The sequence below is a fragment of the Leptomonas pyrrhocoris genome (assembly GCF_001293395.1).
Source record: "Leptomonas pyrrhocoris isolate H10 chromosome Unknown, whole genome shotgun sequence".
NCBI lineage: Eukaryota > Euglenozoa > Kinetoplastea > Trypanosomatida > Trypanosomatidae > Leptomonas > Leptomonas pyrrhocoris.
The window spans coordinates 89,813-115,894 of NW_015438358.1; the positions used below are offsets into that span (position 1 = coordinate 89,813).

Consider the following 26,082-nt stretch of genomic DNA (forward strand, 5'->3'; position numbering starts at 1 on the left):
ACCATGTCCTTACTGGCAAGAGCTTGTTTCGTTCGTGGGTGTGTTGTCCCCGATAACTCCTGAAATAGTAGGCGTTGGTAGCGCAGGTGAGCACAAAGCTCGCAGTACTGTGCTAGCTCAGCTGGCCACTTGAAGCAACTCAAACAGCCGTGATGATGCAGAGGGAATCTAGTAGTTACGTCACTCACCTCCTCTGAGGCAGCGCGTCCGTCTTTTTCCTCGATTTTTCATTTTTATCCAACATATCTTTAATAGAAGAGTCGTCACGATAGTAAATATAAACAAATGGGTAGCGCCTGAGGAAAGAGAACACACGCACACGCACATACACACACACACACACCTCCAAAACAAAAGAAACCCAATGAACACCTGCGTCACTATTTTTTTTTCTCTCTACGGTCGAATATCAGCGAATTACGATAATCGGACAATCCAATAAGAGTCGTGCACACGCACACAATCCATACAGCACCTTAACACTTTACCACACATCGCGTGAGTTGCTTGCCCTTCACAACAAATGCATCTTTGCAGATGGTAGCGAATCATGAGAGAACAGGGCAAACTGCTTCGCTGTGGTTGTTTGGCGAGGGAAGCGAGAATCACGCTTTTGGCACGTTTCCTTCACTGTCGCCGCAGTCACGCACAATAGAGACGCTGCAAAGGAGAGAGCGAGGAAGCGAAAAAAAAAATCAAAAAATCAAAAACAAATATTCAGGCCTTTATTGAGGCAGCAGTCAGTGTAGAAAGCAATATCTATCCTTTTCCCCCAACTGTGAAGTCAAATTAGAACACACGCAAACTGGATATTAAAAAGCGGTGATGGCGGCGAACTCCCTCAGCCATCATACATTCATTTTATTTTTGTTTTCTACTTCCTTTTCCTTTGGTGCACAGGGGGATTAGAACTGCGCCACTTCGTCGTCTGCCACGCGCGTCTGCTCTTCGCCGATGGGCGGGTTCACAACCTTGTACGTGTCCTCCTTCTTCTCTGCTGTCGCACTCGGCCCGCTCGACGCAGAGCTCGAACCCGCCACGGCCTCTGGTATGCGTGTCTGCTCTCCGCGCACGACGCCAAACTTCGTCTTTATGTTGGTCTCTGCCGCATCCCCAGAGGTGCCAGCAGCCGCGCGGGTCTTGGAAGCAGACGCGGGCATCGAAACCTCCGCCCGACTGCCCTCTTTTGCTGTCTTTTGATTCTCCTTGGGCTTGCCGTCGCGACCGTAGCGGATGCCGACGGCGCTGTCCGGGCGTTTCGGGTGGTACTTGGCGTTGTGGATTATGCGCTTGTACGTGACCTCGACGTATACCGACGCCGCGAGCACGCAGATGATGGCGATGATCAGCACAATCAGGATGGCCGTCGCGGACTTCTTGCCGATGCTGCCCGTCGTGGGCTTCACCGGGCTGAACGTGTCGCTCTCGAAGCGCAGAGCAGACGAGATGCTGCGGCTCAGCGACACGACGTACAGCAGCCCCTCGTCGCGTTCGGCCGTCTTCACCACTTGCGAGGCGTGCGTGGCGTTAGCTGCGGTATGCGCGTAGGTGGAGAACCTGATGGAAGCACTCACCGCCATCTGCACACGCACGCTGCTGGACGAATGCAGCAGCGAGCCTGGAATGAAGGCGAAGTTGAAGGGCTCAGAGATGATGCTCGTATTGCCGGTGCTCGTGCGAAGGCCGATGCGGCGGTAGCTGAGTGATGACGCATAGACTTCCCACGGCAGGTAGCTCGTCGTCGATAACGAGGAGGCGTCGCTGCCCGACTGCATCCACATCTCCTCCTCCGTCCGCTCCGCCGGTGGGGCGTTGTCGCCGTCGAGAAGAATGTTGATGTAGTCAGTCGAGACGGCACCGGCCAGGAGGCTGCTGCCGATCTCCGCGGCGGGAACGGAGAGCATCAGGTACTGCAGCTCCGCCACTGTGTAGGCGTCGTCGTTGGTCAGCTCGCGGTCCGCGATGATGTTGTCGATGTTCTCCGCTGTCACCTTTTCGAGCTCCTCCTGGATGCTGGGGAGGGAAAACATGACCCAGTCCGTCACCCCAAAGGTGCGCTCGTCCGCGACGGCGCACATCGACACGCTGCGCACCTGGTCGCCGTCCGTGATGTTGGCCTTCAGGGAGGTCAGCTGCACGTGCGTGCTCTCGATATTTGGCAGCGCATCGCACGTGGCCAGCGGCGTCAGACGCTCCGGTGCACCAAGGTACGCCTTCTCCTTGGACGGGTCCTTCTCTCCGTCCTCGTGCGACGCCGTCGACGCTGGAGCGCCGCCTGGGAAGGCAAGAGGCGTTGAGTTGTACGGCTGCACCGGGACGGAGGAGCCGAGCGGGTCGGCCACCGGCCAGTAGCCGCTCGGGCGGCACATCTCTGTGTTGAGGAAGCGCGTGTTCAGCTCGCTGATGTAGTCCGTCTGGTTCACCACAACGTGGAAGGTCTGCCCGTCGCTTAGCTTCACGGCCATGGCGAAGGAACCGACGGGGTAGGCGTCCGTCGCGCTCGCGCTGCCCTTTCCGTTGGCGCGGGCAGCGAAGGTCACGTTGAAGGCGTTCTGCGTAGCGACGGTCGTGCTAGCGAAGATGCTGGAGGCCTCTTGCCAGCCGCCCCAGTCCTCGAACTGGGAGGATGTCTCGCTGATGTCCTCGAAGGTCATGAGGGCCTTGCTGCCACAGTCAGTTTCGTACTTGTTGCCGGTACCCGTGCAGCTGATCATCGAGCCGGTGCACATGGGGCACTCCACGTGGCTCGGCGACGTCCATGTCTCATGCAGCAGCGACACGGAGGCCACCTTCAACTTCAACGTCGTGATGTTGGCCGGTGTGTTGTTGACAGCGAAGACGGGATAGAGCAGCAGGGAGTAGGCGAAGAGGCGCTCGTCCGTGTCTTTCGTCTTGCCAGACGCGAACTGCACATCGGCGCTGATGCTGAGCTGGGAGGCTGTCGGCACGACGGAGGCGGAGATGGGCTGCGCCGCGGCATCGACGACGAGGGTGTTGTGGATCTTCAGGCGCACGGCGTAGGCTTGCTCGATGTGCACGATGCCCGACGACGGCGACGTCCAGTCCGCCGGCTTCACGGACTGGGAGTAGACCGTGCCGACGAGGTACGTGCCGTGCTCCTCCAGCTTGAAGGTCGACGAGCCGTCGGGCTGGCGCAGCGCACGCAACGATTCCACGGAGGCCTTACCGACCCACGTGGCATCGCAGTCGTTCACGTACAGCTTCCACTGCACCGAGGCGGTCCTGTTGTTCTCGGCATTGTTGTTGTCGTCGTTTAGCGTCGGAGTCATGAACGGCGCGTACTTGCACGGGTTCTCGCGGTAGACGTCGCACTGACGGTGGTTGCCGCCGAACTTCTGGTAGTAGTTGTCGCCCGACTTGTACGCGTTGGTCTGCGTATTGAGGTGCCCCGTTAAGGTGGCGGTGCTCGTCCAGCTCCAGATGTCTGACCCCCTGCCGGTGGTGACCTGCTGGTCCAGGCACGTCGGCTCAAACGAGACGTGCGAGCCAGGCGGTACCGACGATGAAGTCACGTAGCCGGATTCCTTTGCCGCCGCCATGGGGTAGAAAGTGACGAAGCGGGCAGCGAGGTTGCCGATGGTCGTGTAGGCGCGTATGAGCAGCTCGCCATCCACGGTGAAGCCGAAGTCGACGCCGTCCACCGCACGGCCGTCCTTGCGCGGCGTCACCGCGACACCCGACTTGTTGACGTCGAAGGACGCGGGAGAGGAGGGGCTGGAGCGCCACGCGCCGGCGTCGCACGTGCCGCGGCATGTGATGGCCCCGTCCATCGCGTAGTACACCTTGCCGCTGTCCTGGCCCACAATGGAGATGACGGTGCGGCCACTGCACGACGTCCCCTCGCCGGAGCAGGTCAGCACAAAATCGAACGAGTCCACGGCGTCACCGGCAACGGCCGAGTTCGAGGCATAGGAGAAGGTGCCGGCGGACGGGTTGGAAGTCACGACGCCGGTGCGCGCGGCACCGACGGTGCTGGAGATGCGGCCCCCCGACGTGCAGAACTTGCCAGAGGCGGCAGCGCGGTCGGCGAGACTTGCGGTCTGCGCGGTGAAGGTGCCGTCCGCGTTCAGCACAAACGAGTACGCGTAGTCGCCCGGGCACGCCTCCAGCGGGCTTGGTGTCGAAGTGGTGGTGCTGGTGGTGGTAGTAGTAGTGGTGGTGGGCGACGTGCCGACAACGATCTGCTGCGTCGTTACACACGGAGCCAACGTGCCGCACTTCACGCTGACAGTCGCGGTGTAGGTGCCGCTCGTGGCGTTCACGCCGTCCTCGTTGAAGAGCAACGACGAGGTGCCGCCGACCACTTCCGTCTTGAAGAGTGACGTCGCGGCACCGCTCGGAGCCGTCTGCGACTGAATCGTCAGCGTTGGTGCGCTGCAGCTGCTCGTGAAGGCAGACGACGGCACCACGTGCGTGACGTAGTTCGGCACGGTGATGGGGATCGGCGTTACGCACGTCGTGGAGGAGGGGACGGGGGTCGTCGTCGTGGTCGAGGTGGTCGCGCCGGGGAGCACCTTGAAGTAGACGAGCGCGTTGTCGCACACGGCGGTGACGCCGTTGCACATCACGCTGACGTCCACCTGCGTCTGACGACGACCCGAGGTCATGCCCGTGTTCGCCGCCCTGAACTGCAGGACACCCTGATGAGCATTCGGGAAGCTGGCAACGTTGCCGTGCGCGTTCGTGACGGCGTAGGACAGCACACCGCCGGAGCACTTGCCTGATGCCACAGCGTTCAGCTGCCACAGGTTTGTCTCGCCCTCTGCAGTGGTGAAGACGCCGAGGTAGCACGTGATGGCGGCTTGCGTGAGCAACGCCCCGAGCAGGACCGCAACGGCCACGAGAGCCGTGCGGCGTCGACCGCATTTGGTGCACTTCATCTTTTGCGTATTTCCGCTTGCTTCCTGTTTGTTGGAAGAGCGATACAACGGAAGGATATAAAAATATGAAGACTGTGAGTTGCAGCCCAAGAATGACGCTGTGTTACTGGTGAGGTTGCCCAAACTGGAAACAGTGACCGGCCCACAATAACGTGTAAAGCACACACAATGTATATCTTTTTTCTCTCTTCTTTCTACGCGTTTTCGCCAGTCCCGATCCCCACGAAACGAAGGAAGACCGATGAAGAACGTACACACACACACGTGCGAAAGCAAGTCAGGAAGAGAGACGGACCGTTGCCGATGTGTGCGGAAACAAATAAATGAAAATCGTTGCCGCTCTGGCGCTGCAAACGCTGGAGATCCCTCTTTTTAATTTATACACAAAACGTGTCGATAACGCCAACGGCTTCCACGAACCGTCTCCCGAAAAATGCAAAAACTCAAGTGTGCGGCGAGCTTACAGGAAGAGAGGAACAAACGCGAGTCCACCTTCGAAAATTGAAGCGTTTAGAAAAAAACAAAGAGGTGCAACTGCGAGTAGTGCTGTTTTTCTCTGTACCTTTTGGTTGCTGTTCACGGCGTCAGCCTCCGTCGCGGCGAAAGGAAAGTGAATAGCAGAACAGAAGAAAAAAGACGGTGCGCACGTAGAACTCCTAGCAAGGTCTACACGCACATTCTATGTCGCATCGCGGCAGTACAGCAAAGAAAGTAAAGTGAGGAAGAGGCGTAGATGGGACATGGAAATGAGTGTTTGCAGAGCGAGAGCGTGAGAGAGGTTGACTGAGCATGGTGTAGCGCGTCACATCCGAATGAGCACACATCGGAGATGGAAACGTGCCCGAAGACAGCGCAGAACCGCACAGTAGATGATTCACAACTGCGAGTGCAATTGTTTCGTCTCTTTTTAAAACGGCGCCAACAAAAAAAGGAGCGCCGATTACGCACTCAGAGCGCTCCGTCAGGGACACTAAGCGACTTTTCTTCCATCGAGCTGGAAAAGGCAGCGCAACAGGCACGCTTCGCGTTTGTTGTTTTTCGTAAGTTACAGTGCGGGCTATCGGTTCGATTTTGTTGATTGAGTGAAAAAGCGGGTGGAAGCCGCAATCAGTCTATGAGGTTTGCTGAAAGCAGTATGTGTTATACGAAGCAACTGGGCAGCGGCCAACTGCCAAATCAGAAAACAATTTATTTCCATTCCATCTATCTGTCGAGTGCATTCTATGTAGTGCTCAATGTAGCAGCAGGAGAAAAACGAAGGGCCACACAAGGGCCTGCAAGGACAAACGAAATCATCACAACAAGTGCGCCTCATTGCGCAGATGTTGATATTAATGATAATAAAGGGACGACACGGTCACGGGTATTACGCTTCAAACCCAGACGACTCCATGCCGTTGACCATCACAGAAAAGTTTACCCTCGCGTACCCTTCCAGCGGACGCGCTCGCAGCATCACCTGATCGTCTCCCGTGCAAAGATAGGAAAGATCGCGCAGCACAGGCTTTTCGCGAGTAAGCAAGCCAATAATGGCCTGCTGCGAGGTCGCGTTCTCCAGCTGCATCATGGGCACGTCCTTCGTGTAATAGCCACTTTTCATCGGAATGTAGCACCGTCCGTAGCCAATGATCGACTCGCCACTCCCGAGCAGCTGCTTGTCGCTTTCGTGGCCATCCTTGTCAACGTGCCCGCCCGCACCCTCCACCGTATGAAAGGTGATGACCAGCTGTGGCCACCCGAACGGGTTCGTGCTCGTCAGCGCAAACTCAAATGGGGCGGTGAAGCTGAAGTATGGGATGGGGCCTTTGCAGCAGTCTGATAACTGCGTGACCACCTCCGCGTCGTTGCTGTAGGTCGGCACCACGATATCGCCTTCCTCCTCGTCGTCCACATCCTCGCCGTATCCCCCGCTGCTCTCCAGGAAGGACCAGTCGGAGCCGAAAAAAAGCTGGGTGCGGGCAAACATCGCACCAACTTCGACACACTCCGCACCCTCCAGCACACCGTGCACGAGTACCTGGAAACCTTTGCTTTGCCGATTTGCAGTTGGCGGTGCCGCCTTCGCGCCGCCTCGTTCCGCGCCTTCACTTTTTGACCGCGAAGGCATCCCTAACTGCGCGCAGCAACGGTACTTGGATGTTGCTGTTTAACTGCACCGTGGTTAGCCCTCACGTCCCTCACACAAATGTCTTTCCTACTGTGATTATGGGCGGCTTCGTTAGAAGAGCCGTCTTCTTTACTTAATAAATCGCTGCAAGTAACCAAAAAAAAAAGGAGAAAGGCAGTTCCACAGACGAGAGGAAGAAAGCGGACACGTGCGGTACAAGTTTACTCAACATGAATCGCATTTAAAGGGCGCGCTCAAACACGTACACCCAGACACCGTTGTACTCTACGAAGGCGTTTTTTGCGATGTGCAGACCGCCTCTTTTTTTCTTTCTCTTGTCAGCCGGCAAGACATTGGACAGCGGAGGAGGTGACAGTCAAAGCGAAGCAGGAGAAGAATTGGCCGGATAAACCCCCTACCCATACCTCCCAACGATTCGATCAGCAATCTCTCAGCAACAGCAAAAAAAAGCTGTTTTCAACGTTCATTCAGGTGTGGCGTCGTTATCAGTTGCGGTGATTCCATATCAACGAGGCGAGGGAAGAAGAAGCGGTTACATACTTCAAGAAAAAAAAGAAACGAACACCACCATCAGGGCCCTCACAAGACGCAGCGTCTATAAATTGACTCAAAACAAAACCGACACAAAGAAATCTAAGAAGAATCTAAAAAAGAAAAAGAGGTCGTGGTGGATATGAAAAAGAGACAGTTTCGAACATACGCTGCAGAACGAACTTCCCACACAGAAGAAATCCTTCCATCACGTCAAAGAGAAGCTGAGCGAAACATAGTTGTTTCCCTTTTTAGGAAGTGAGTCCTGCCCACATGTGTCACTTGGGCTCCGACAGAAGAGTTGGCTTCAGGCCACCACCAAAGAAATACAAGACGGCAAGAGTGGGAAGGAGCGCGTAGTAGAAGAACAAAATCCAGCAGCGCCGCCACGCGGCGGAGTGCAAGGTCGGACCTCGGTGCAGCTCCACTAAAAGGCGTAACGCTTCCGATCCTCGACTATCCGTCGCGACAGCGCTCTGCTCCTCGGCGACTGCTTCTTCTTTCTCCATGTGAACAAAGGCAGCGGGAGCTGTGAAGGAGGGGCCGGAATCGTCCTCGATGCTGTTGGCGGAGCTGCGGGCGGAGTGGAAGACATCGCCATAATACACGCCGCTGGCGCGTCCGGTAAAATGATCACCGTCGGGGTTCTCCTCCACAGGCAGCACGGTGGTGTACTCCTCCTCCTCCGCTGCGTTTGGCACCTTCACCGGTCTGTCCAGCGGTATCGGCGAGAGGCTTGGCCGCTGTAGCGAGCTTCGCAACGTGCCGCCCACGTCGACCGTTCGCGTAGAGGACGACAGACGCGCGCTCTCCATGCTGTCATCAGCATCCGCGACGCTGCGCAGTGAAAAGCGGTCGCGGGAGCGACGAATGAGGCGGTGCGCCACGGGCCGCGCAAACGTGATTTTTTTGTCGTGGAGGTGCTCGTCAACGTCCCCGCGCTCCTGCCGGGCGTCGCGCAAGGCGCTCTGCAGCCGTTCAAAGGCGCCAAAGACGCGCTGAAACGTCTCCTCGTCCAGTCGCGTCCCTTGTTGGGCGAAGAAGTCCTCCATGACGTCGGTGCGGTGCTCCGCCATGGTGATCCACTGCGGCAGGAAGGACTCCGTGTACGCGGTGGAGGGGAGCTGGCCGCAGCGGAATTCAATGCGCTTGCAGATGAAGCCCTGCACAAAGCGATCCGACGCATCGGCGGTCTCCCTGCTGAAACTCGGCAGCAGCGGCGGCCATGCGTCAGCCGAGGAAGACAGCGCATTCCAGTCCAGCTGTGTGGGGGACTTGCTCAACCGCCCCTGGACGTTCACCTCCCTCGTAGACAGACGCATCTGCAACCTCCTATCACAAAGAAGAAGAAAAAGAGCGAAGAAATCGCTTCCTGCATAACAATAGCGAAGACAGTGATGAGAGGGCCAAACGGCACCGCACACCACCAACGTGAAGAGATCGAAATCGATAGAACGAGGCAAGGCAGTTTTGCTTGCGCCGCTGCCGGCGTGGACACGTGAAAAAAAAAGGCAGCGAATACGAAGCACAAGTGAGAGAGCCAGAAAGACAGAGAAGAAGGGAGAAGTGTGATTCGGTAGACTCCGATACTCTCGTCGAGAAGTATTCCTATCATCGCGAGTTAAAGCCGGCATGTGTTCTCACTTCAAAGGCAATACGAAACGGACTGAAACGTGAGCGCAACCACCACAGTCTTTGCCAATGCTCTCAAACACGTGCTTGGGAACGCATGACGAAGCGGTAGCTTCCTTTCTCCTTCTACTGTGCTTGCGTTAGATTTCATTGGCTCTCTCCCGCGGGGGGAAAGAATACAGGGCATTTTGCATTGGGACAAAAATATAAAAACCGCGCTCTGTCATCAGCGTGCCAGCCGTGCGCGCATGACAGGCGGCGCTAAGTTCTACAACGCCGCTTGCCCACACGCTGTAATGTACATCTGCTGCCCTTTGGGGGGCCTGCTATTCAAGTGGGTACGAAAGCGGAGTGGCGGGTCAAACACAAAAGAAGTGGTGGTTTGTTTGTATACATGGGTCGCATCGAGGCAGACCAGAAAATGCAAAAGTTGTGAAATAAAGAACAGGTCCTGGTACGGACCCTTCTCAACGCGCTTGTCGTGACCGCGCAGGGTCGTACGGCAACGAAGGCAGCGGCTTGCGCAGCATCGCACGCAGCTCCGACATGGCGGTGTGCACGTTCGTGCTGGCGGGCGACACCACCGATCGCGGAAGCGGAAGTCGTGGCACAGAGCTCTGGTTCGCAGAAAAGGCGTTGGTACTACGTTGGGTGTCTGTGGGGAGCGCGTCAGCAACGGTGCCTTCCATCTTCCTTGCCGCCGGCATTTCCGCTGACAAGGTGGCTTTCTCCTCCGCCGACTTTCTGCCGCTTCTGTTCTTGCGACGGCCCTTTCCCTCTTTCTTGCCTTCGCTGTTCATACCGGTGAGGAAAAATCCATCGTCGCCCTCCTGCGTCTCGTCCCGCGGTACATCGTCGTCCTCTTCATCATCATCCTCGTCCACATCGTCCATATTGCTGCTCCTCTTTCCGGATAAAGCGGAAGGAGGAGCAGCGAAAGCAGCCGGGGGGAGGGTGAAGGAGTCGCGCGCCATCACCGGTAATGCGGTCAGATGCGAGGAGGGAGGCGCCGATGCACTTGGCTTACCCCTTCTCCGCGACGCTGCCGCGTGTCCCTTGCGCCGTGACGCGTGGCTTTGCCGACCCGCAATGCGATAAACGTCCATGAACTCCTCGTACGGCGGCAGCGTGACCAGCGGACTCTCGCTCTGCCCTTCCCGCTGCGAGGCGCGGTAGGCGGACGAATAAAAGTAGCGCCTTGGCTGCTTTGCGGGTGGCGGCGGCGGCGTCCCGCACTGCACCGTGATGTGGAAGCGCGCCACGTATTCCTCGACGCTCAAAAGGTGCACAATGTCGACGTCGCCCTCTTGCGGCACGCGTGGAGCTTCGTTGGAAGACTCACCGTCCTGGGCAGACGTCGCACCATCATGTTGCGGCGTCTCCCCTTTGGCCGGTGCAGACGGTATCGGGGCAGCCGTCTCGAGCGAAGACGCACGACTCCGTGCCAGCTCGTCGTCCGGGCTCTGTGGGCCCTCGGGACGAGGCGGGATGTACCGCTCCCACGCTTTGCCGTGCCAGGTACCGGCGTTGGCGTCCGTGAGGGTAGCGGTCGCGTCGGTGGACGTAAGCGGCGGCGACGTCTGCAAAGGGTCCTTCGCGATGAAATACGAGTCCACGACCGCCTCATCCAGCGCAAGCTGCAGTTGCCGTGCCGCCGCCTGCGGTTGGCGGAGCAGAAACGGGTTGTTGCCAACTGCAATGTGACGCAGAGTGCGATGCAGAGCAGCGAGCGGCAGAAAAGCTTCGAGGTCGGTGAAGCGGTTGCCGCTGAGGGTCATCGTTTGTATCGCCGGAAAGGAGGACATAACAACGTCTGCAGGGCCCTCGTTGTTGGTGTCACGCATTCCAAGTGGCGGGGTGACGCGCAGCAGTGGAACGTGTGCTAGTCGATTGTTGGCCAGGTTTATCCCCATCAACGCAGGCAGCGTCCCTAACGCGTGAAACACATCCGCAGAGGCGAGTTGGTTGGACTCCAATGCAAGGTGGGTGAGCTGCGAGAGAGCCGACAAGTCTGCCGGCAGCGAGCGCAGGCCGTTGTTGCTCAGGTCCAGGTGTTGGAGAGCTCGGAAGGCACCCAGGTACAGCAGGTCGCGTGAGGGAATGCGATTGTAGGCGAGGTCCAGCGCCATCAGCGTAGACAGCGACGAGCTATCGCTCAGCGCCACATCAGCCAACGAGACGATGTTATTGCAGACCAGGTGGGCTGTCTCCAAGTGCGGGAGAGGCAGCACATCTCCGAGGCGCAGTTGATTGTCGCTCACGTCGAGTGTCTTCAGCTCGGTGAAGAAGGGAAGATCCTCTTGCACGCTGCTCGTGAGCAGGGACGCCTGCAGCGTGACGGCGGTGACCTCCTCTGGATCATCCGCCTCGCACGCACCCAGAATGAGAAACCCGTCGAGCACGACGCCCTCTTGATTGCCGGTGATGCGCGCTTTGCGCTGCGCCTCTTCGCACTGCACCTGTCGCAACGTGCGCTGCAGTCGCCGCTGCTCTTCGCGTGTGGCGAGATTGGGCGGCTGCGGAAGACGAAAGTAACCTCGCATGCCGCGCTCCATGGCACTGTTGTTGTTGAGGATGCGAAAGCCCTGCGGGTGCAGCACGGGGAACTGCGGTGCCGCGCCGCTCATCGGGGGGATTATCTCGTCCGCATTCATCTCCGCGAGGGACGGGACGAGGCCAGATGCAACCGCATAGTTCGTCTCCCCCAGTGGCACCGAAGAGCGCAAAGGGAGCGTGAGGGGTTGCTTCTGCACCGCCTGCTTCTCCTCGTTTGTCCCCGATCCCGTGTCGGCACACGCTGGAGCCTCTTCGAGCTTTTGCTGAGCCACCGCTTCCGCAGTGTCCGCGGACGGCGCGGGTGGCGCCGGTAAGGGGTCCTCCATGAATGGCAGAGAAAGAAAGAAAAACGTGTGAAGCGATCAGGGGCGATACATCGAGATCGGAAACGGAGACGGCTGTGGACGCCACGAAAGGTAGAGCCAAAGAAGACAAGAAGGCTCCGCTTCAATTTTCACTTGCGCTCCATGAAGTGGTGAAAGAGAGATGTGTGAAATCAGCAAAAAAAAAAGGAAAGGGAGGAAAGAGTCGATTTGGGTCGGCAACGCCGAGTATACGCTTGAAGACACGTATCTATCTTCTTTCCCTTTTGCAGCACTGCTAGCGCACCCACGTGAAAGCAGCAACAGCCAAGAAAGAGGAGAGACAGAGCCCTTTTCCCAAGTGCCCGCGGCATTCACTGGCCCCGCACCGGCACGACGACGCATTTTTTCATGTGCCTTCCTCACAAGAGAAGCCACTGCAGAAATAGATTTAAAAAATGCAACGAGACAGCAGCAAACCAATATTCACAATTGAAGGACTGCTGTGGGTCAGTTTGCTGAAACTGCCAAGTGATAGACGCTTTTAAAAAGTCTTTCCTTGCTGGGTTTGTTTTCTATTCATTATCGAACATCGAAGGGGCAAATGGCAGAAGCCGGAGAAATTCAAGAGAACAAGTGAAACATGACCTGCGCCAGGCAGGCACACCGAATAACGACGCCATCCCACGAGGCGCACCTGTTACATCGAATCAAGGCGAAGAGTGAGAGCACCGTGGGATTGGGGTAAAGGAGAACGCAAACGGTGGAAAGCACAAAAAAAAAAAGAATCACATAAACACACACACACAGGCACGTCTCTCTCTCTCAAATCGATGAGGAGACTCTAGGAAAAAATAGGAGAGGTAAAAATACGAAGATGTCATGGAACGCTTGGCCCATCTCCAGTGCAATTTCCGCGCATGAATACACATGTACGGCACCTTTGCGAGTACGGCCCAAAGGCACACACAACCGCGCGTACAGTAGCAGCACCAATAAAAGGAGAAAACAAAAAGAAATGCTCGTTGTTTGTTCTTCTATTCCACTTGTCAGGCTAGTTGCTCGCAACGTCATCGTCAATATAGCTCGCGCGGCGGGTGTCAGTGATGCTCGACTTGCGTGCGGCATCTTTCACGCCTAGTGCGTCGCCAGAGCGCGCGTTCGGGAACACGCTTTCGAGCGCCTTACCATTTGCCTTGCATACCTTTTCCATGTAATCCATCTCTATAAACAACTGCGGCTCCGCGCCGTGCTTCGGCATGCTCTCCATCACCTTGAGCGCGTTGTTCGGCTCACCGAGTTTGTCAAAGTAGAAGCGCACCATGAGCGCAAAGACGTCGCCGACGTGCACGGACTCGAGAATGAGGCTGTGGTCGGGGCTCGCCGGTCGGCTGCGCTTGATGATGTCAGAGCACGTAGCGATGACGCTGTCGCCTTTCGCCTTCTCCTCCGGCACTCCGCGGTCCGCGGGATTCATGGAGTTGCACAGGCGTTGTGCATTCACGAAACCACGCATCACTTCGACTCTGCGCTTCATGTTCTCGATCTTGACCGGGTCGATCGTGGCCTTGATGGCGGGTCCGGTCTGCGTCAGCCGGATGCACTCCTCCAGCACCCGCAGTGCCTCGGCGTAGTCGCGGTTTTCGTCCACCTGCAGCTGCGCACACGACTCGTAAAAGGCGACCAAGTTGGAGAAGGCCTTCGCCTTCGTGTAGAAGAGCACGATGCTTTTGTAGATGTTCGCCTCGGCGAGCCAGTTCTGCGACTGGAGGTAGTTTGCCGCCAAAGTGTAGATCTCTGCATTGCGGGAGTGGTTCGCGAAGAAGATCACCTTCTCCGTCTCACCACCGCGCATGAGCATCTTCATCGCCTTCACGCGGTCACCAGCCTGGGTGTACTTCTTGCAAGCCAGCGACCAGCTGCCCTGATCGCGGGCGATGTGCGCAACCCGGTGCAGCAGCGCCTGCTTCTCCTCCTGCGGCAGCTTGCCAACGTCGCCGGTAATGGACTCCGCCATCTCCTCCGTCAAGGTCACGTTGCGGGTCTCGCAGAGCTTCATGGCCTCGTCGAAGTGCTTCGCAAAGACGAGCATCTCCACCGCTTTCTGATAGTCACCTTCGCTCTGGAAGTGATCCGCCATGCCGAGAAACACAGCCGGGTCGGTCGAAGCGCTGGCCAGGTTCGCGCTGATCTCGTGCAGGGTTTCGTAGAGTCCTCCCTTCACGCAGGCGTCCAAGGCACACTGCACCGCGCCGATGCGGCGGTACAACTGGACTGCCTTGTCAAAAAGCTGCTGCTGCTCAAAGGCCATCGCCGTCTCCAGCATCAGCCGCTCGTCCGCGCTCTTCATCGCGAGGGAGACCACCGCGCCGTACTGCTCCGCCTTCCACGCCACGCGGCAGCCGCTGCGGTAGGCGCCAGCGGTCTGATAGTACTGCAGCCCATGTGCCAAGTCGCCCTGCCGCTCATAAATCTGGCCTACAAAGAAGGCGGCACCGACGGGATCGGGCTCGCCCTGATCTTCGTCCGCTCGATGCCCGGGAGCAGTCGCAGCGAAGGCTTGTTGCTGCTGAAAGCGCTCCTTTGCCTTGTCTATCTCTTTCTTCACCAACTCGATGGCGTTCTCCAATTTCGGCGGGCTGAGGGAGCAAAGGACGCGCACCATGCTGTAAACGTCGTCGCCCGCGTGGTAGAAGCGAAGGGCCTCCTGCACGTTGCGGCGCCGCTCGCTGTGCTGCGCCCACCACAGCAGCAACTCGCGATTGCGGGGGAAGAGGGTGGCAAAGGCGGCCTGCGTGTCCTCGCGTGCGGGCGAATTGCCGGCGTTACTGCCTGCAGTCGGGCTGTTGTTTGCCATCGGTGTTGCCGGGTGGCTGCGCGGCACCATGAAGTCACGCAGCTCGTGCATCCGGTTCGTCTGGAAGAAAATGCGCGGCACATCGGTGCCTGCGCACTTCGCGTTGTAGTACCACATGATCGCCGCGTCCATATTTTGCAGGCTCTCCATGAACTGGGCGTACTTGTAGGCGACGGGTCGAATGCGCACGCGGTCGAACTTCTCGGAGTGCCGCTGGGCGTGCTCGAACTTGCCGCACGCCATGAAGACATCCGTCATCAAGTCGAACCGCCTCGCCTTCCGCAGCAGCGTCTCGCACTCTTCCGTCATGCCGAGCCCCAGCGCCAGCGTGGCCAGTTGCACGTCCTTCTCGTCTGGGTACTCTTCACGCGCCTCCCGCAGCGCCCGTGCGGCGACGCAGTCCTCCATCGTAGCGAGGCACACGGCGGCCACATCTAACCGCCCGCTGGACACGCACAGCCGCGCCAAGCCCTGCCACGCGGCGGGATTCTTGATGTTTTTCACGCAGCGGTACGCCTCGTCCATGTTACCGATGGTGGAGTAGTAGCTGAACTTCATGAGCGCCTCGCGCACCGCGACGTCTTTGTCCGACTTCAGCCCCTCAAAATCACGCAGCCGCTTTTGCTCAATGACGTAGTCCTCTGCGTTGCTGGGGTTGCCGTTGATCTTAACCGAAGCTAGCAGAAAGTCGGGGATGGTGAGACCGACGAGGCAGATCTGGTAGCGACGCAGCGAGCACACGTTCTGCTCGACGAGACCCGTGTGCGTTGCGAAGAGCGTCACGATGTTGTGCGCGCGGTGGTCAATGAAGTTCGTCGCGCCCAGTGAGCCGCGACGGGCGTCCTCCATGGCCTCCTTCTTCTCGACAAAGTTCTCCATGTCCGGCAGCGCCTCCGGGAGGTCCTCTTGCCCCGCAGGCCGTTCCGCGCCCTTACTCGCGGTGTCTCTCTCGGATTTTGCGGCAGACTCTTCTGCCTCTGCCGGTTTCTTGTCGTCGGAGCGCGTCTGGTGAGTCTCGCAGGCGAGCAGGAGGTACTCCAGCTCACCGACGGTGTTTGTGTTCGGCTCCGGCGTGTTCCAGTACACCGCGTTAGGCACCTCGTTTCGCGGAGCGAAGTCGAAGGAGGACATCTTATCGGTGTCGGAGTTGTACACCCAAACGCGCGTGTCGGGCAGCCCCGAGGCGCCAGGCTTCGTCATGAAAGCGACGCGGCGCCCCTGTGCGTTGACGCGGACGGACAGCACGGAGGCCGCCGCCGTCTGCGAGGCGGCTGCTGCTCCTGCTCCAGTGAGTGCGGAAGACATCCGTCGTGTTTGCGCAGCTGTCGGCTCCGTCGCCGCCCCGGCAGTGTCGAAGGTGAGAGGACGGGCGGGCCCGACCTGGCGTAAGTCCCGCGAAGACACACGGGCAAGCCGCAGGTAGTTCTTCGAGGAGACCGCCACCAGATAGTCGTTCATGAGGTCCATGATCACCGGTGCGCCCTCCGCCTCGGTGAAGGTCATCTGTGCAATCGGAGCGAGCTGCATCGTCTCGAACACGACGCGGCTGCCCTTCACGTAGATGAGTCCGTCGTGGTGCATCGCGAAGGCGGCGCTCGTCGACGGCACAAAGTTCACGAGCGTAAACTCCGACGTTGCCTCGTTGATGGTGTAGAGATCGATCTGCGAGCCATTCCACAGGGCAATGTTAGGGAACGCAATCGACAGACCGCGGACGTTGCCTTTGCTGCGCAGCAAACACTGGCAGCCCGTGACACTCTCAATCACTACCATGTCCGCCGATATCTGCGTGGCCGCCGCGACGCCATCCCAGGCCCGTTTGCGGCTCGTTTCGTGCAGCACCTGCAGCTCCGTGCCGCCGCGGCATACCACCGTGTCGCCCAGTGCCGTGAGCAGAAGTCGGTCGACGTACTTGTCCACCTGATGCACTACTAAGGGCTCCCACTGGCTGGCGAGGCCGGCCTCGGCGCCGAGGGCAAAGACGGACACTCTGTTGGCCGCACTCACGCTGGAAGACGGATGGACGGCGCCGTTCACTGAGTTGTTTGTCGCCGCTGCCGCTGCTGATGGAGCCGCGCCAGAGCCACCGGTAATACGCTGGAACACCACCAAAGTGCCCTCCACCGTGCCGGCCGTCAACACGCTCCTCCCGACGTTCGTGGCAAGGCAGGAGACGTGAAGGCCGGGCTGCGGCAACGTGAGCACGTCCAGCGACTCGGTGAGCAGCTCGAAGAGACGCAGCCGATCGTCACCGCCGCCAAACGCCACGACGCCCGGACCAGCCCACACCATGGAGGTGGGAATCTTCCCCCCGGATGCGGTGACGCCGACGGCGGCAGCGGATGGGGTGGGCAGCTTGCGGCGCACGGTAGACGTTCCTTTGAGGTCCTCCGCGCCCACCTTGTACGCCTCGATCATGTAGCTGGTGCTGAGCGTGACGAGCGTGCGGGTGCGGGGGTCGTAGATCACCGACACAATCGGCTCCTGCTGCGTCACAGACGGAAAAAGCTGCTGCTCCTCGTTGACGGCTAAAATGGTGGAGGTGCCGTCCGCCAACAAAAAGTTGATGTCGTCATCGCCACTGCCACCCTCGGCACCACCACCGACAGCGTCCGCCCTCGCCACGGACATCGACCGTCCTGTGACAGCACCCGGGACGTGTATCACGCGTACCACAGGACCGGACGCCTGGACGGACCACAGCGGTTTCAGCTTGAAGTTGACGCTCGCCTCGGTTGCCGTCTGCTCCAGCATCCAAGCCACCACGTAGCGCTGCTGAGAGGTCGAGACAAAGTACAGACCCCGGGTGGACCACTCTGCGGCCAGCACCGCCCCCGCGCCGTGTTCCCGCACCGCGCCTTCTGCGTCACTCTGCGTGGCGGCGCAGGCGGCGAGGAGCTGCACGGCGCTGCTAGTGGTCTCCGCTACGGCCTCATCGCCCAGCGCCAACGCACTCGCCGTCGGCATCGCCCAAAGACTCATCTTGCCGTTGCTCCAGCCAATCACGAGCAGCGGCTCCACCGGGTGCCACGCAAGCACCGTCGGCTGCTGCGTCCGCCCTGTCGAGCCAGCTGGCTCTTTAATGGAGGTGAGTACTTCGCCTTCATTGCTGGTGATGAGCACGGACTGGGGGTTGATCCAGCCGGTGGCGAGCAGCGGCTTTGACTTGTGCGCTGCGATGAGGTTCTCCTTCAGCTGCCCATCGTACTTGGGGGTGTTGACGATGAAAAGCGACATGAGGAAGTGGAGGAAAAGAAAGAGAGGCAGACCACAAAAAAGAAACGCAACGACCCAAACCCTCTTCTTCTAATAACTCTGGCAGAGTGAGGAGACCGCGGGTGCGTGCGCTACTCGGATCAGAGGAGCGCTCTTGTCGCAGACGAAAAAGTGGGAAAAGGCCCAAGGCGAACCAAACAAAAAGAAGCTGTGCGCTGCAGCAAATTTGAAAAGAGGGCCGCCACAACTCCAATGAGAACAGAAGATAAACTCAGTTGTTGTTTTTACATACAAGAAAACTGGTGTGCCGTAGACGATCACGACGCTCGCATGACAGAGGCAGAAGAGAAACGTCTCTCTTTTCGTTTTCTTCAAAAAGTAATGCAGTTGCTTCACGCGTTGTCGTTGAACGTGTGTGAGAAACAAAAGAGAAGAGATAGATAATGAACGAGAGGGGAGGCGATTTCGTAGTGCATCAGGAAACAAGGCAGCGGACCAAAGAAGGTGTTTCAGAAAGAGAGAAACGCAGGCATCGCTGTGTGTGGGCAGTATCCACAGAATTTCTGCAGGCGTAGACGCATCGCAGCCATCAAATGCAATCAACGAGTCGCTCTGGTACTTATGTGGGTCAACACTAAAAAAGCCATGTTGATCCACTTTTTGTTTTTCCTTAGCAGTTTGCTGGAAACAGAATATCACCTTCCCAACTTATTTTGGGCGTTGTTGATGAGCACCGCGAAGAGAGAGCGACACGTTGCGCCAGAAGTGTGTTCTTCCCCCACCGACGGCAGTCCGCGAACGGTGATTTCAGCGCGAGTACCTGTAGATTCCCTGCAGAGGCCCAAAGCCGGTTCTACGCAAGGTGCAGGTGCGCCGCGAACATGGTTCGGTAGAGAGCTATCTTGTCCGCTAGCTTGAGAGGTAAGGCTCGTGAGGTGGAGGGAGCACGGTAGATCCACAGCGCTCTGTGATAAGGTGCCGTCGTGTTCGGCGCCCACCGCAGCTTCCCTCCCACACGGGGAATACTGTATGTCACCTTGCCGAGCTTGTTGCGCGCGATGGCCTTGACGACTTCACCACTGTCAGACACGAAGGAACCGCAAGTGTGTAACGCATCCAAAAGCATCGTCAACGCCAGTGTGCCGGTGGTGATGATCGCCTCGCAATGCGGTGTGTGCGTCAGTGCGTCGCGAAACACGTCGGTTCGCTCGAGCGTTTCGATGTTATTGTCTGAGGAGTTGCCACGTTGGCGGCGGATCCGCTTGCACACGTCGAAGAAGCCAATGGGCTGCGACACGACGAAGTTGCGCATCTCAGCCTCGTTGAGACAGCGCGCAACACGTACGCTTCCTTTTCTACGTCCCTTGCTGGGCTTTTTGATTTCCACATCCGTGTAAAAGTGAGTCTGGTCGTGGAAGAAGACCTCACCCAGTACGCGCCACATATCGTTGTTGGCATTTGGGTAGTAGAACTTGACCGACTTCTTGACGGGAGGAAAGGAGCCACAAACGAGTACACAGCTCTCTGCGTGCATAAAAGGCCCGGTCGGGTGCTCCTCATCAATGTAGGTACTTTCTTTCGCAGAGGGATTGCTGTGAACTGCTTCCGTGTGGAGTGCCGCGGTGAACGCGCGAGCTGCCCGCTTCGAACGCGATCGCGTGCCCTTTTTGCCAGAAGAAAGAGGTGGCATTCTCATACGCGTCCTTTGTTTCGCATTTAAGAACCCAGCAGAAAGGTTAAGGGCGTGCAGAGCAGCTCCATCAACGCATCGGCATTCTTTGCTGTCCGCGGCTGTGTGGTATTGTTATTGTTGTTGTACGTTCCACGCTTCAAAATAAGGGGTCAGCAAGTCATTTTCCTCCTCCAACCGACAGATGAATCAAAAATCAAAGGCAGCAAAGGAGAAGCAAAGGAAAGACATCAAGGAAGAGTTTTACACGAAACACTGCGAGAACGCTTGAGATGAGCGAGCAGCACAATGCGCCGTCTTCGTGAAGATCGACATCCTCGTACGTAAGCCACTTCACTCAGGTCGCTTTCATGCCGCGTGTTTTGCCGCCTTGTTTCCGACGTTAAGCCCGTCAATAATGTGAGTGCGGATGTGAGGAGCCAGGTCGTTGCGATACATCCATCGCTTCCTGGGCCATCCGTGGAAATAAGACTTTTAAAAAATGCTGTTCAACGCGTGAAATGCCTTAGGCACTGTCGTACACATAGCTAAAAAAAGAAACGCACGCACGTGCACCACAGCGCATGCGCGGTCGCTGATCGAGGAGCGATCAGAAGTGGTCTCTCAGCAGTCCATTTCCCGAAATTAGAAAAAGAGATAGCGCACAAAGAGTGTTGCACCGGCATATGGCACAGTTAAGTGGTTGGTGTCATTAACAGCAGCAGAAACGCAGCGAGAAACGTGTCGGACGAGGCAGAGAACGCGAGCACCGTCATCCATGCAGTCGAACGTAAAAAGAAAAGAAGAAACCTATTTTGACGCTTTGCTCTACTCGCCACCCGACTCGTCGTTCCACCGCAGTTTGTGGTAGCGGCGAGTTGTCTCCGGATCACGTATCATGCTTGTCGGCTTCTTCATCGCGGACGACGGCGTTGTTCTCTGCGCCTCTGTCGTCCTGCGCCGACTCACGGGCGGGTCAGTGTGCTGGCCAGGCCTGGCGGATGGGGTGAGTTGACTTTTAGAAGAGGACGCGCCAGTTGGACGGCGTGGCGACGGGTGGCCGGCGTTGGAGAAGTCCGAGGAGTTGGTGCCGTCGTTCTCCGCATCGGCCAGTTCTTGGAGAGAGAGCACCTGCTTCGCGGTGGAGCTCTCTGCCCCGGCCTCGCTGCGTGGTGTCCGCCCTGGTGTTTGCACCCCGCCGCGTGCCCGGTCTAACTCCTCTCTGCTGACTTGCAGCTGTCCTTCCAGCAGGGCGATCATGGCCTGTTGGGCTGCCGTCTTGCGCTCCTCCTTTGCAAGTTTGTCTTCTGCCCCACCAACGCAGCCAACATTCCCCGGAGTGGTGCCGCGCCGGGCGAGCTCCTTTTCATTCTCCGCCAGCGCACGCCTCAACTGCGCGACGGCGGCAGACTGCTTGTGGAGGATGGTGGCCTGCCGCGCGGCGACCGACTCCGTCTGTTGCAGCTGACTCTCCGCCAGCTCCCTGTTCGCTACGGCGTTGAGCAGGTCCACGTAGTACATCTCCAGAACGTCGTAGTACATGCGCACAAACGCCTCGTGCATCTGCGACACGGCGTGGGCGGTGTCCGCGCGAGAGGCGTCGAGGTCCGACAGCGGCAGCGTCGAAGCCGAGACGACGCTGGTGGGCGGCTGGGGCCCCAGCGCCGAATTGAAGGGGGAGATGGAGGATAGAGCGCTGTGCTGCACCCCGTAGTGCTGCTGCAGCAACGCCTTCGACTCCTGCTCAAAGAGAACCGCGCAGCTGGTGGAATGCCAAGACACGATGGCGTCGGTGCACGCCTCCAGACACGTCGCCGCCACCGCCCAACTCGCCGGTGCGTCGTCCGTAAAGGCGGCTGCAGCAGTGCCAATGCGGCCACGGCGCGGCAGCGGCGGCCGGGCGGAGCGAACAGCCATCGTCACCGCGTTGGCGTCGATGAGCGCGTTGAGTTGCGCAATGGTGTCCTTGTAGAGGCGTCGGTCCCGCTGGCGGCGGAAGAGCGCGTAGGCGGCCGAGGCAAGGCCGACCACCATACCAGTCACGTGCAGCCACGGTGTGGCGGCCTTTCCCACCTGCCGATCCGGTTGCGTCAGAGACCGCAGACCGCTGTCCGCGAAGCTCCACGTCAGCTGGCCCGGCGCTGAGGAAGGGGAGGAAGAAGAAGCGGACCTGCTGTCGAAAAGCAGGCTGGAGAGCGCCTCCAGTGGCGTAGCGGTGATTGGGAGGGCGTGTAGTCTCGCCTCAATTGTCTTTCGTTCTGCGGCGCAACCAGCTTTGTCACCGTGCGTCAAGTGAAGGCACGCGCCTTCGCCGCTGTCGGCGAGGTAGACGAAGAGCTGCCTCCGGGACTCCTCGGCGGTCGCCTCCTGCGCAGCCTGAGCAGCACGGCGTTCAGCCACACAACTAGAAGTCTGCGCCTCACATCTGCGCAGTTCCCCGGCGTAACGCTGGCGGAAAGCCTCCCGCTCCTTGTCGGACGCTTCCCTCGTCTTCTTTCGTTCCTGTTCCGCCTGCTGTTGCAGAGAGGCTTTGGTGTCCTGCAGTGTCGCGGTGTGTTGCGCCTGCAGTTTTGCAGTCACCTCCGCCACGGCGCGGTGCGTTTCGTGGTCACACTGCGTCGTGAGCACCGCCACCTGGCGACTCCAGCTTTCGTCTGCAATTTGCCGCTGCGTCGCCCGCTCTGCCTCCACTCGTTCCTGCACGCTGCGTTCACATGCCTCCTGCGCGCTCATCAGCTGCGCCGTGCACGACGCGTTCAGACGTTGTTGATGCGTCGCACACGTTGCCCTTTCCACTTCTCGCAGCGTCATGCACGCGGCGCCGCGCTCCTCGGCGGCTCGCTTCGTTGCGTCGACGGTCTCGCGCAGCTTGGCCAGTGCCGTTGCAGCACTGCTGTTGAAGGCTGCGACATCATTCAGCAGCTGTGCTTTGCAGCTTAGCTCGGTTCGCTGCACTGCCGCGCTGCACGATGCCTGCAACTCTTCCTTCAGGGCGGCCAGCCGCCTCGCGCATCCCTCTGCCGCTGCCTGGCGCTCCGCCTCTCCGCACGTTGCCTGTGCTGCCGTGACCTGTGCGGTGCAGGCGGCATGCAGATCTTCTTGTTCCGCCTCCCAGTTTGTCTTTGCCTGGGCATTGGATGCCTCGCACGCGGCAAGGCGTTGCGCCGCAACCGTCGCAGAGGTGTCCATTGTCTGCTGGAGTTCCTCCAGCGCCGCCGTCCAACTGCGGTTCACTTCGCCCACCCTCTGTGCGAGGTGCTCCGTGCAGAGCGCTTCTGCGTGCCGCAGCGAAGACTGGCACTGCTCGTTGAGTCTGCCCTGCTTCTCCGTGAGACGCTTCGCACACGTCTGCTCTCCCACCTTCAGCGCCTCTGCCTCGCACTCTCTCCGCTTCAACTCTATGTCTTTTGCGTGATCGGCTTCTAAGGAACCTCGCACCTCTTGAATCTGCTTGGAACAGCTTTGCTTCTCCTTCGCCACCTCCATCAAGCACCGCTGCCGCACCGCCTCGGACTCATTCGCGTACCCGACGGTGGCCGCCGCCAGGGCCTGTTGTGCCGCCGTGAGCGTTGCCGCACTGTCCCGCTTCTCGGCTTCGTACGTTTCCAGCAGCTTCTCTGCGTCGGCGAGCTTCGTTGCGCATTCCGACGCGCGTGACTGGCACGTCTTCTCTGCCGCTAGATGTTCCTGCAGCACCGCCTCCGCGTCATGCAGCGCTGCGACCCGATTCGTCTCGCACTTCTCCACCGCCGCCGCCGAGACCGCCTCGCAGGTGCGCACGTCCTCTTTCAGCTGCTGATGAAGCGCGTCACAGTCCTGTTGACACGAAGACACAAGGTTGTCGCACTTCGCAGCAGCAGCAGCAGCAGCAGCAGTAGCAGCAGCGGCAGACTCCATGGTACCTCTTTCCTGACTTATTTTTGCAGCTTCCTCCTTGTAGAAGGCCTGGAGGCGAGTAAAGCGGCCCTTCGCGAACTGCGCGTCCCTTTTCGATTGGATGGCGCGCTGCAGCTCAGTCTCACTCTTGTCCTGTTCTGACGGCGCGCTGAGCGCCACCACGGCGAAGTCAACGACAAGGCTGCCGGAACGCAGCTCCACGTCCTCGACGACAGCATCATTTCCGAACAAGCTCTGCAGATCATCGTGTGCGAGTTGCTTGAGTTTGTCGCCGTGCCGTGACAGAAGGGTCGGCCACAACTCACCCGACAGGCGGCGCGTGTGTGTGGTACGCACCTTTGTAAGGGGAGTCAACTGCTTCGTTGTCGGCGTTGTTTCCTTTTCTGTGGGTGCGTTTGCTCGAGGCTGTTGGGGTCGTGCCTGCTCTGCGAACGGTGTTTGTGCGCCCGATGCGTTTCGCGTCTCCGCAGTCGTCACACTGGGAAGAGACGCAGACCTGTTGTCGGACGGCGGGGTGGTGTTCTCTCCTGCCAACGGCACCACAAACGTCCACGCCCGATGCAGCGGCCGCCAAATGGTCAGCAAGAACGACGCGGTGGCCCGCGACATCACACGGGTGTTGCCTCGCCGGGGGGTCGCCTGCACGGGTGCGGTGGGGTGGTAATGACGGAGACGACCGGCCGCCGACATATTTGGGCCCGTTAACGGAACGGAGAAACGGTGAATGGACCGCGTCAGCAAACGCCCCATGCAGCAAAAGGTGCGCCACAGAATAGAAACCGGCTTCGTAGCAAGCTGCGTTAGTGCGCGGGCGACGGGGCTGACGACGGTGCCACCCTGCGACCCGCCCTCCGTCGAGTTGGAGAAAGTGTTCCGCAGCGTTGGGTGCGCGCCCACGTCGACCCTCGGCAGCATCATCGCAATCGGCGAGAGAATGGCTTCCTTTACTATCATCCATACTCTCGTGAAAAGTCTCCCCACGCAGTGCAGCACGCGGCCCACGAGATGCGCTACCCTCACCACCCCTAATACGTGAACCAGCTGCCCCAGCGTGTGCCGTGTGTGCAGCGCAATTTGGCGATTCAGTTGCGGGATCATGCGATCGGGGAACGGTCGCGGCGACGCAGCGGCAGAACGTTGCGGGGCAGAAATATCTGCGCTCCCGCCCGCGCTAAAGTACGTCGGGATGTAGTCTGTGTCTGACGACACAACAAACGACACCGCGCACAGAAGCACAAAAAAGACAGCTACGCAGAGTACCACAGTCTTCACCGCAAGCACGAGCCCGCTGTCGTGCAGAGAATCCAACTTCGCAGCATCACGTGGGAAAACATCCATTCCACGGCGGGTGGAATTAAGACTATCCGGCTTAGGAGGGGAAGTGGACCCCACTGCACCGTCTTCATCGGCAAAGAGAGTACTCCTTGAGTTTGCTGATCTGTCGTGGAGGCTTATGTTCTTCGGAGTGGCAGCGTCGCTGTTCATATTCTCACTCTGGCGCGGAGAGGTGCTGTGTTGAAACGGCTGTGGCGGCGTCACATGCGTGGTCACGTAATCCTTAATACGACTCGCCGCCGCCGCTGCCTTGGCGGCAGAGGCGGGGAAGTGGCTAATGCTGAGCTCGTCCACAGTGGTTTCGTGTGGTGACCCTGCACGCGGTGAGGGTGTGACGCTACCGGTGCGGCCACGCTTCGCGGTGCTGAGCTGACGGGCGTAGTCGCGATCAAACTCGGGGACGCCACGCGGCTCGATTGTGCTGAGGTGCGAGGAGCTCGTCCGCACCGACGGCGTTTGAACGCTACTCCGACGTGCCGACCTCATTCCTCTCTGCGTCCTCTACGAGAATTCAAGGCTCGTTTTCGTAGAGTAGCTATTACCATAAAGACACACGAAAGTGCGAAAGCCCTCGTGCAGCAGCGGCGGCAGCAGCAGCAGAAGACGGAGTGATACAGAAACGCCGTAACGACAGCGACGATAAATTAGAGTAGATTTGAAATATACTTTTTGGTATTGAATTGCAAAACAGTTCGCCTTTCCTCACCGCACGCCAGCCTTTATGCGTGGCGGGAGATGAAGCTAGAGAAGTCAACAAAAAACAGTGGAGAGAGAGAGTACAAACAGCGTCAGCTGTAGCTGAAACCAAATGTCGCCGTCTCACTTGGCGTCCTCTACGTTCAGCCTCAGCCACAACAAAATAAACAATACAATCGAACTTGGAGGAAAAAAGACGCGTTCCGCAATGAGGAAGAATGTTTGCTAAACCAGAGGGCAACAATACACAGAGTTTTTTAAAAACGAAGAAGACTGCTTTCGTGCTTTTCAACACTTTTTTTCTTTTGGTAAATGCAAGATTAACTGTAAAGCACGCACATTCAGGTGTATTGGTAATGTCT

The 26,082-nt window shown here is 58.6% G+C and overlaps 7 protein-coding genes across 9 annotated transcripts; all 7 read right to left on the reverse strand.

Moving 5' to 3' along the window:
* Positions 1–905: 905 nt before the first annotated feature.
* On the reverse strand, positions 906–5,581 carry ABB37_01060 (hypothetical protein; the record flags this gene model as incomplete). The annotated part of the gene is made up of 1 exon (XM_015797434.1): positions 906–5,581. Exon 1 carries the CDS (start codon positions 4,899–4,901, stop codon positions 906–908), a length of 3,996 nt encoding a protein of 1,331 aa, XP_015662954.1. The 5' UTR covers positions 4,902–5,581.
* A 686-nt stretch (positions 5,582–6,267) lies between these two features.
* Positions 6,268–7,153, reverse strand: ABB37_01061 (hypothetical protein; the record flags this gene model as incomplete). The annotated part of the gene is made up of 1 exon (XM_015797435.1): positions 6,268–7,153. The coding sequence occupies exon 1, from the start codon at positions 7,006–7,008 to the stop codon at positions 6,268–6,270; it is 741 nt and encodes a 246-aa protein (XP_015662955.1). The 5' UTR covers positions 7,009–7,153.
* A 685-nt stretch (positions 7,154–7,838) lies between these two features.
* On the reverse strand, positions 7,839–9,043 carry ABB37_01062 (hypothetical protein; the record flags this gene model as incomplete). The annotated part of the gene is made up of 1 exon (XM_015797436.1): positions 7,839–9,043. The coding sequence occupies exon 1, from the start codon at positions 8,880–8,882 to the stop codon at positions 7,839–7,841; it is 1,044 nt and encodes a 347-aa protein (XP_015662956.1). The 5' UTR covers positions 8,883–9,043.
* A 616-nt stretch (positions 9,044–9,659) lies between these two features.
* On the reverse strand, positions 9,660–12,074 carry ABB37_01063 (hypothetical protein; the record flags this gene model as incomplete). The annotated part of the gene is made up of 1 exon (XM_015797437.1): positions 9,660–12,074. The coding sequence occupies one exon, from the start codon at positions 12,072–12,074 to the stop codon at positions 9,660–9,662; it is 2,415 nt and encodes an 804-aa protein (XP_015662957.1).
* Positions 12,075–13,104: 1,030 nt separating this feature from the next.
* Positions 13,105–18,514, reverse strand: ABB37_01064 (hypothetical protein; the record flags this gene model as incomplete). Its single annotated transcript, XM_015797438.1, has 1 exon — positions 13,105–18,514. Exon 1 carries the CDS (start codon positions 18,142–18,144, stop codon positions 13,105–13,107), a length of 5,040 nt encoding a protein of 1,679 aa, XP_015662958.1. The 5' UTR covers positions 18,145–18,514.
* A 462-nt stretch (positions 18,515–18,976) lies between these two features.
* On the reverse strand, positions 18,977–19,985 carry ABB37_01065 (hypothetical protein; the record flags this gene model as incomplete). 3 transcript variants are annotated; one of them, XM_015797441.1, is made up of 1 exon in its annotated part: positions 18,977–19,985. In XM_015797441.1, exon 1 carries the CDS (start codon positions 19,655–19,657, stop codon positions 18,977–18,979), a length of 681 nt encoding a protein of 226 aa, XP_015662961.1. In that variant the 5' UTR covers positions 19,658–19,985. The 3 variants fall into 3 exon arrangements, with proteins under 3 accessions (XP_015662961.1, XP_015662960.1, XP_015662959.1); XM_015797440.1 differs by having other exon boundaries at positions 18,977–19,982; XM_015797439.1 differs by having other exon boundaries at positions 18,977–19,951.
* Positions 19,986–20,620: 635 nt separating this feature from the next.
* Positions 20,621–26,081, reverse strand: ABB37_01066 (hypothetical protein; the record flags this gene model as incomplete). Its single annotated transcript, XM_015797442.1, has 1 exon — positions 20,621–26,081. Exon 1 carries the CDS (start codon positions 25,508–25,510, stop codon positions 20,621–20,623), a length of 4,890 nt encoding a protein of 1,629 aa, XP_015662962.1. The 5' UTR covers positions 25,511–26,081.
* Between the last annotated feature and the right edge of the window lies 1 nt (position 26,082).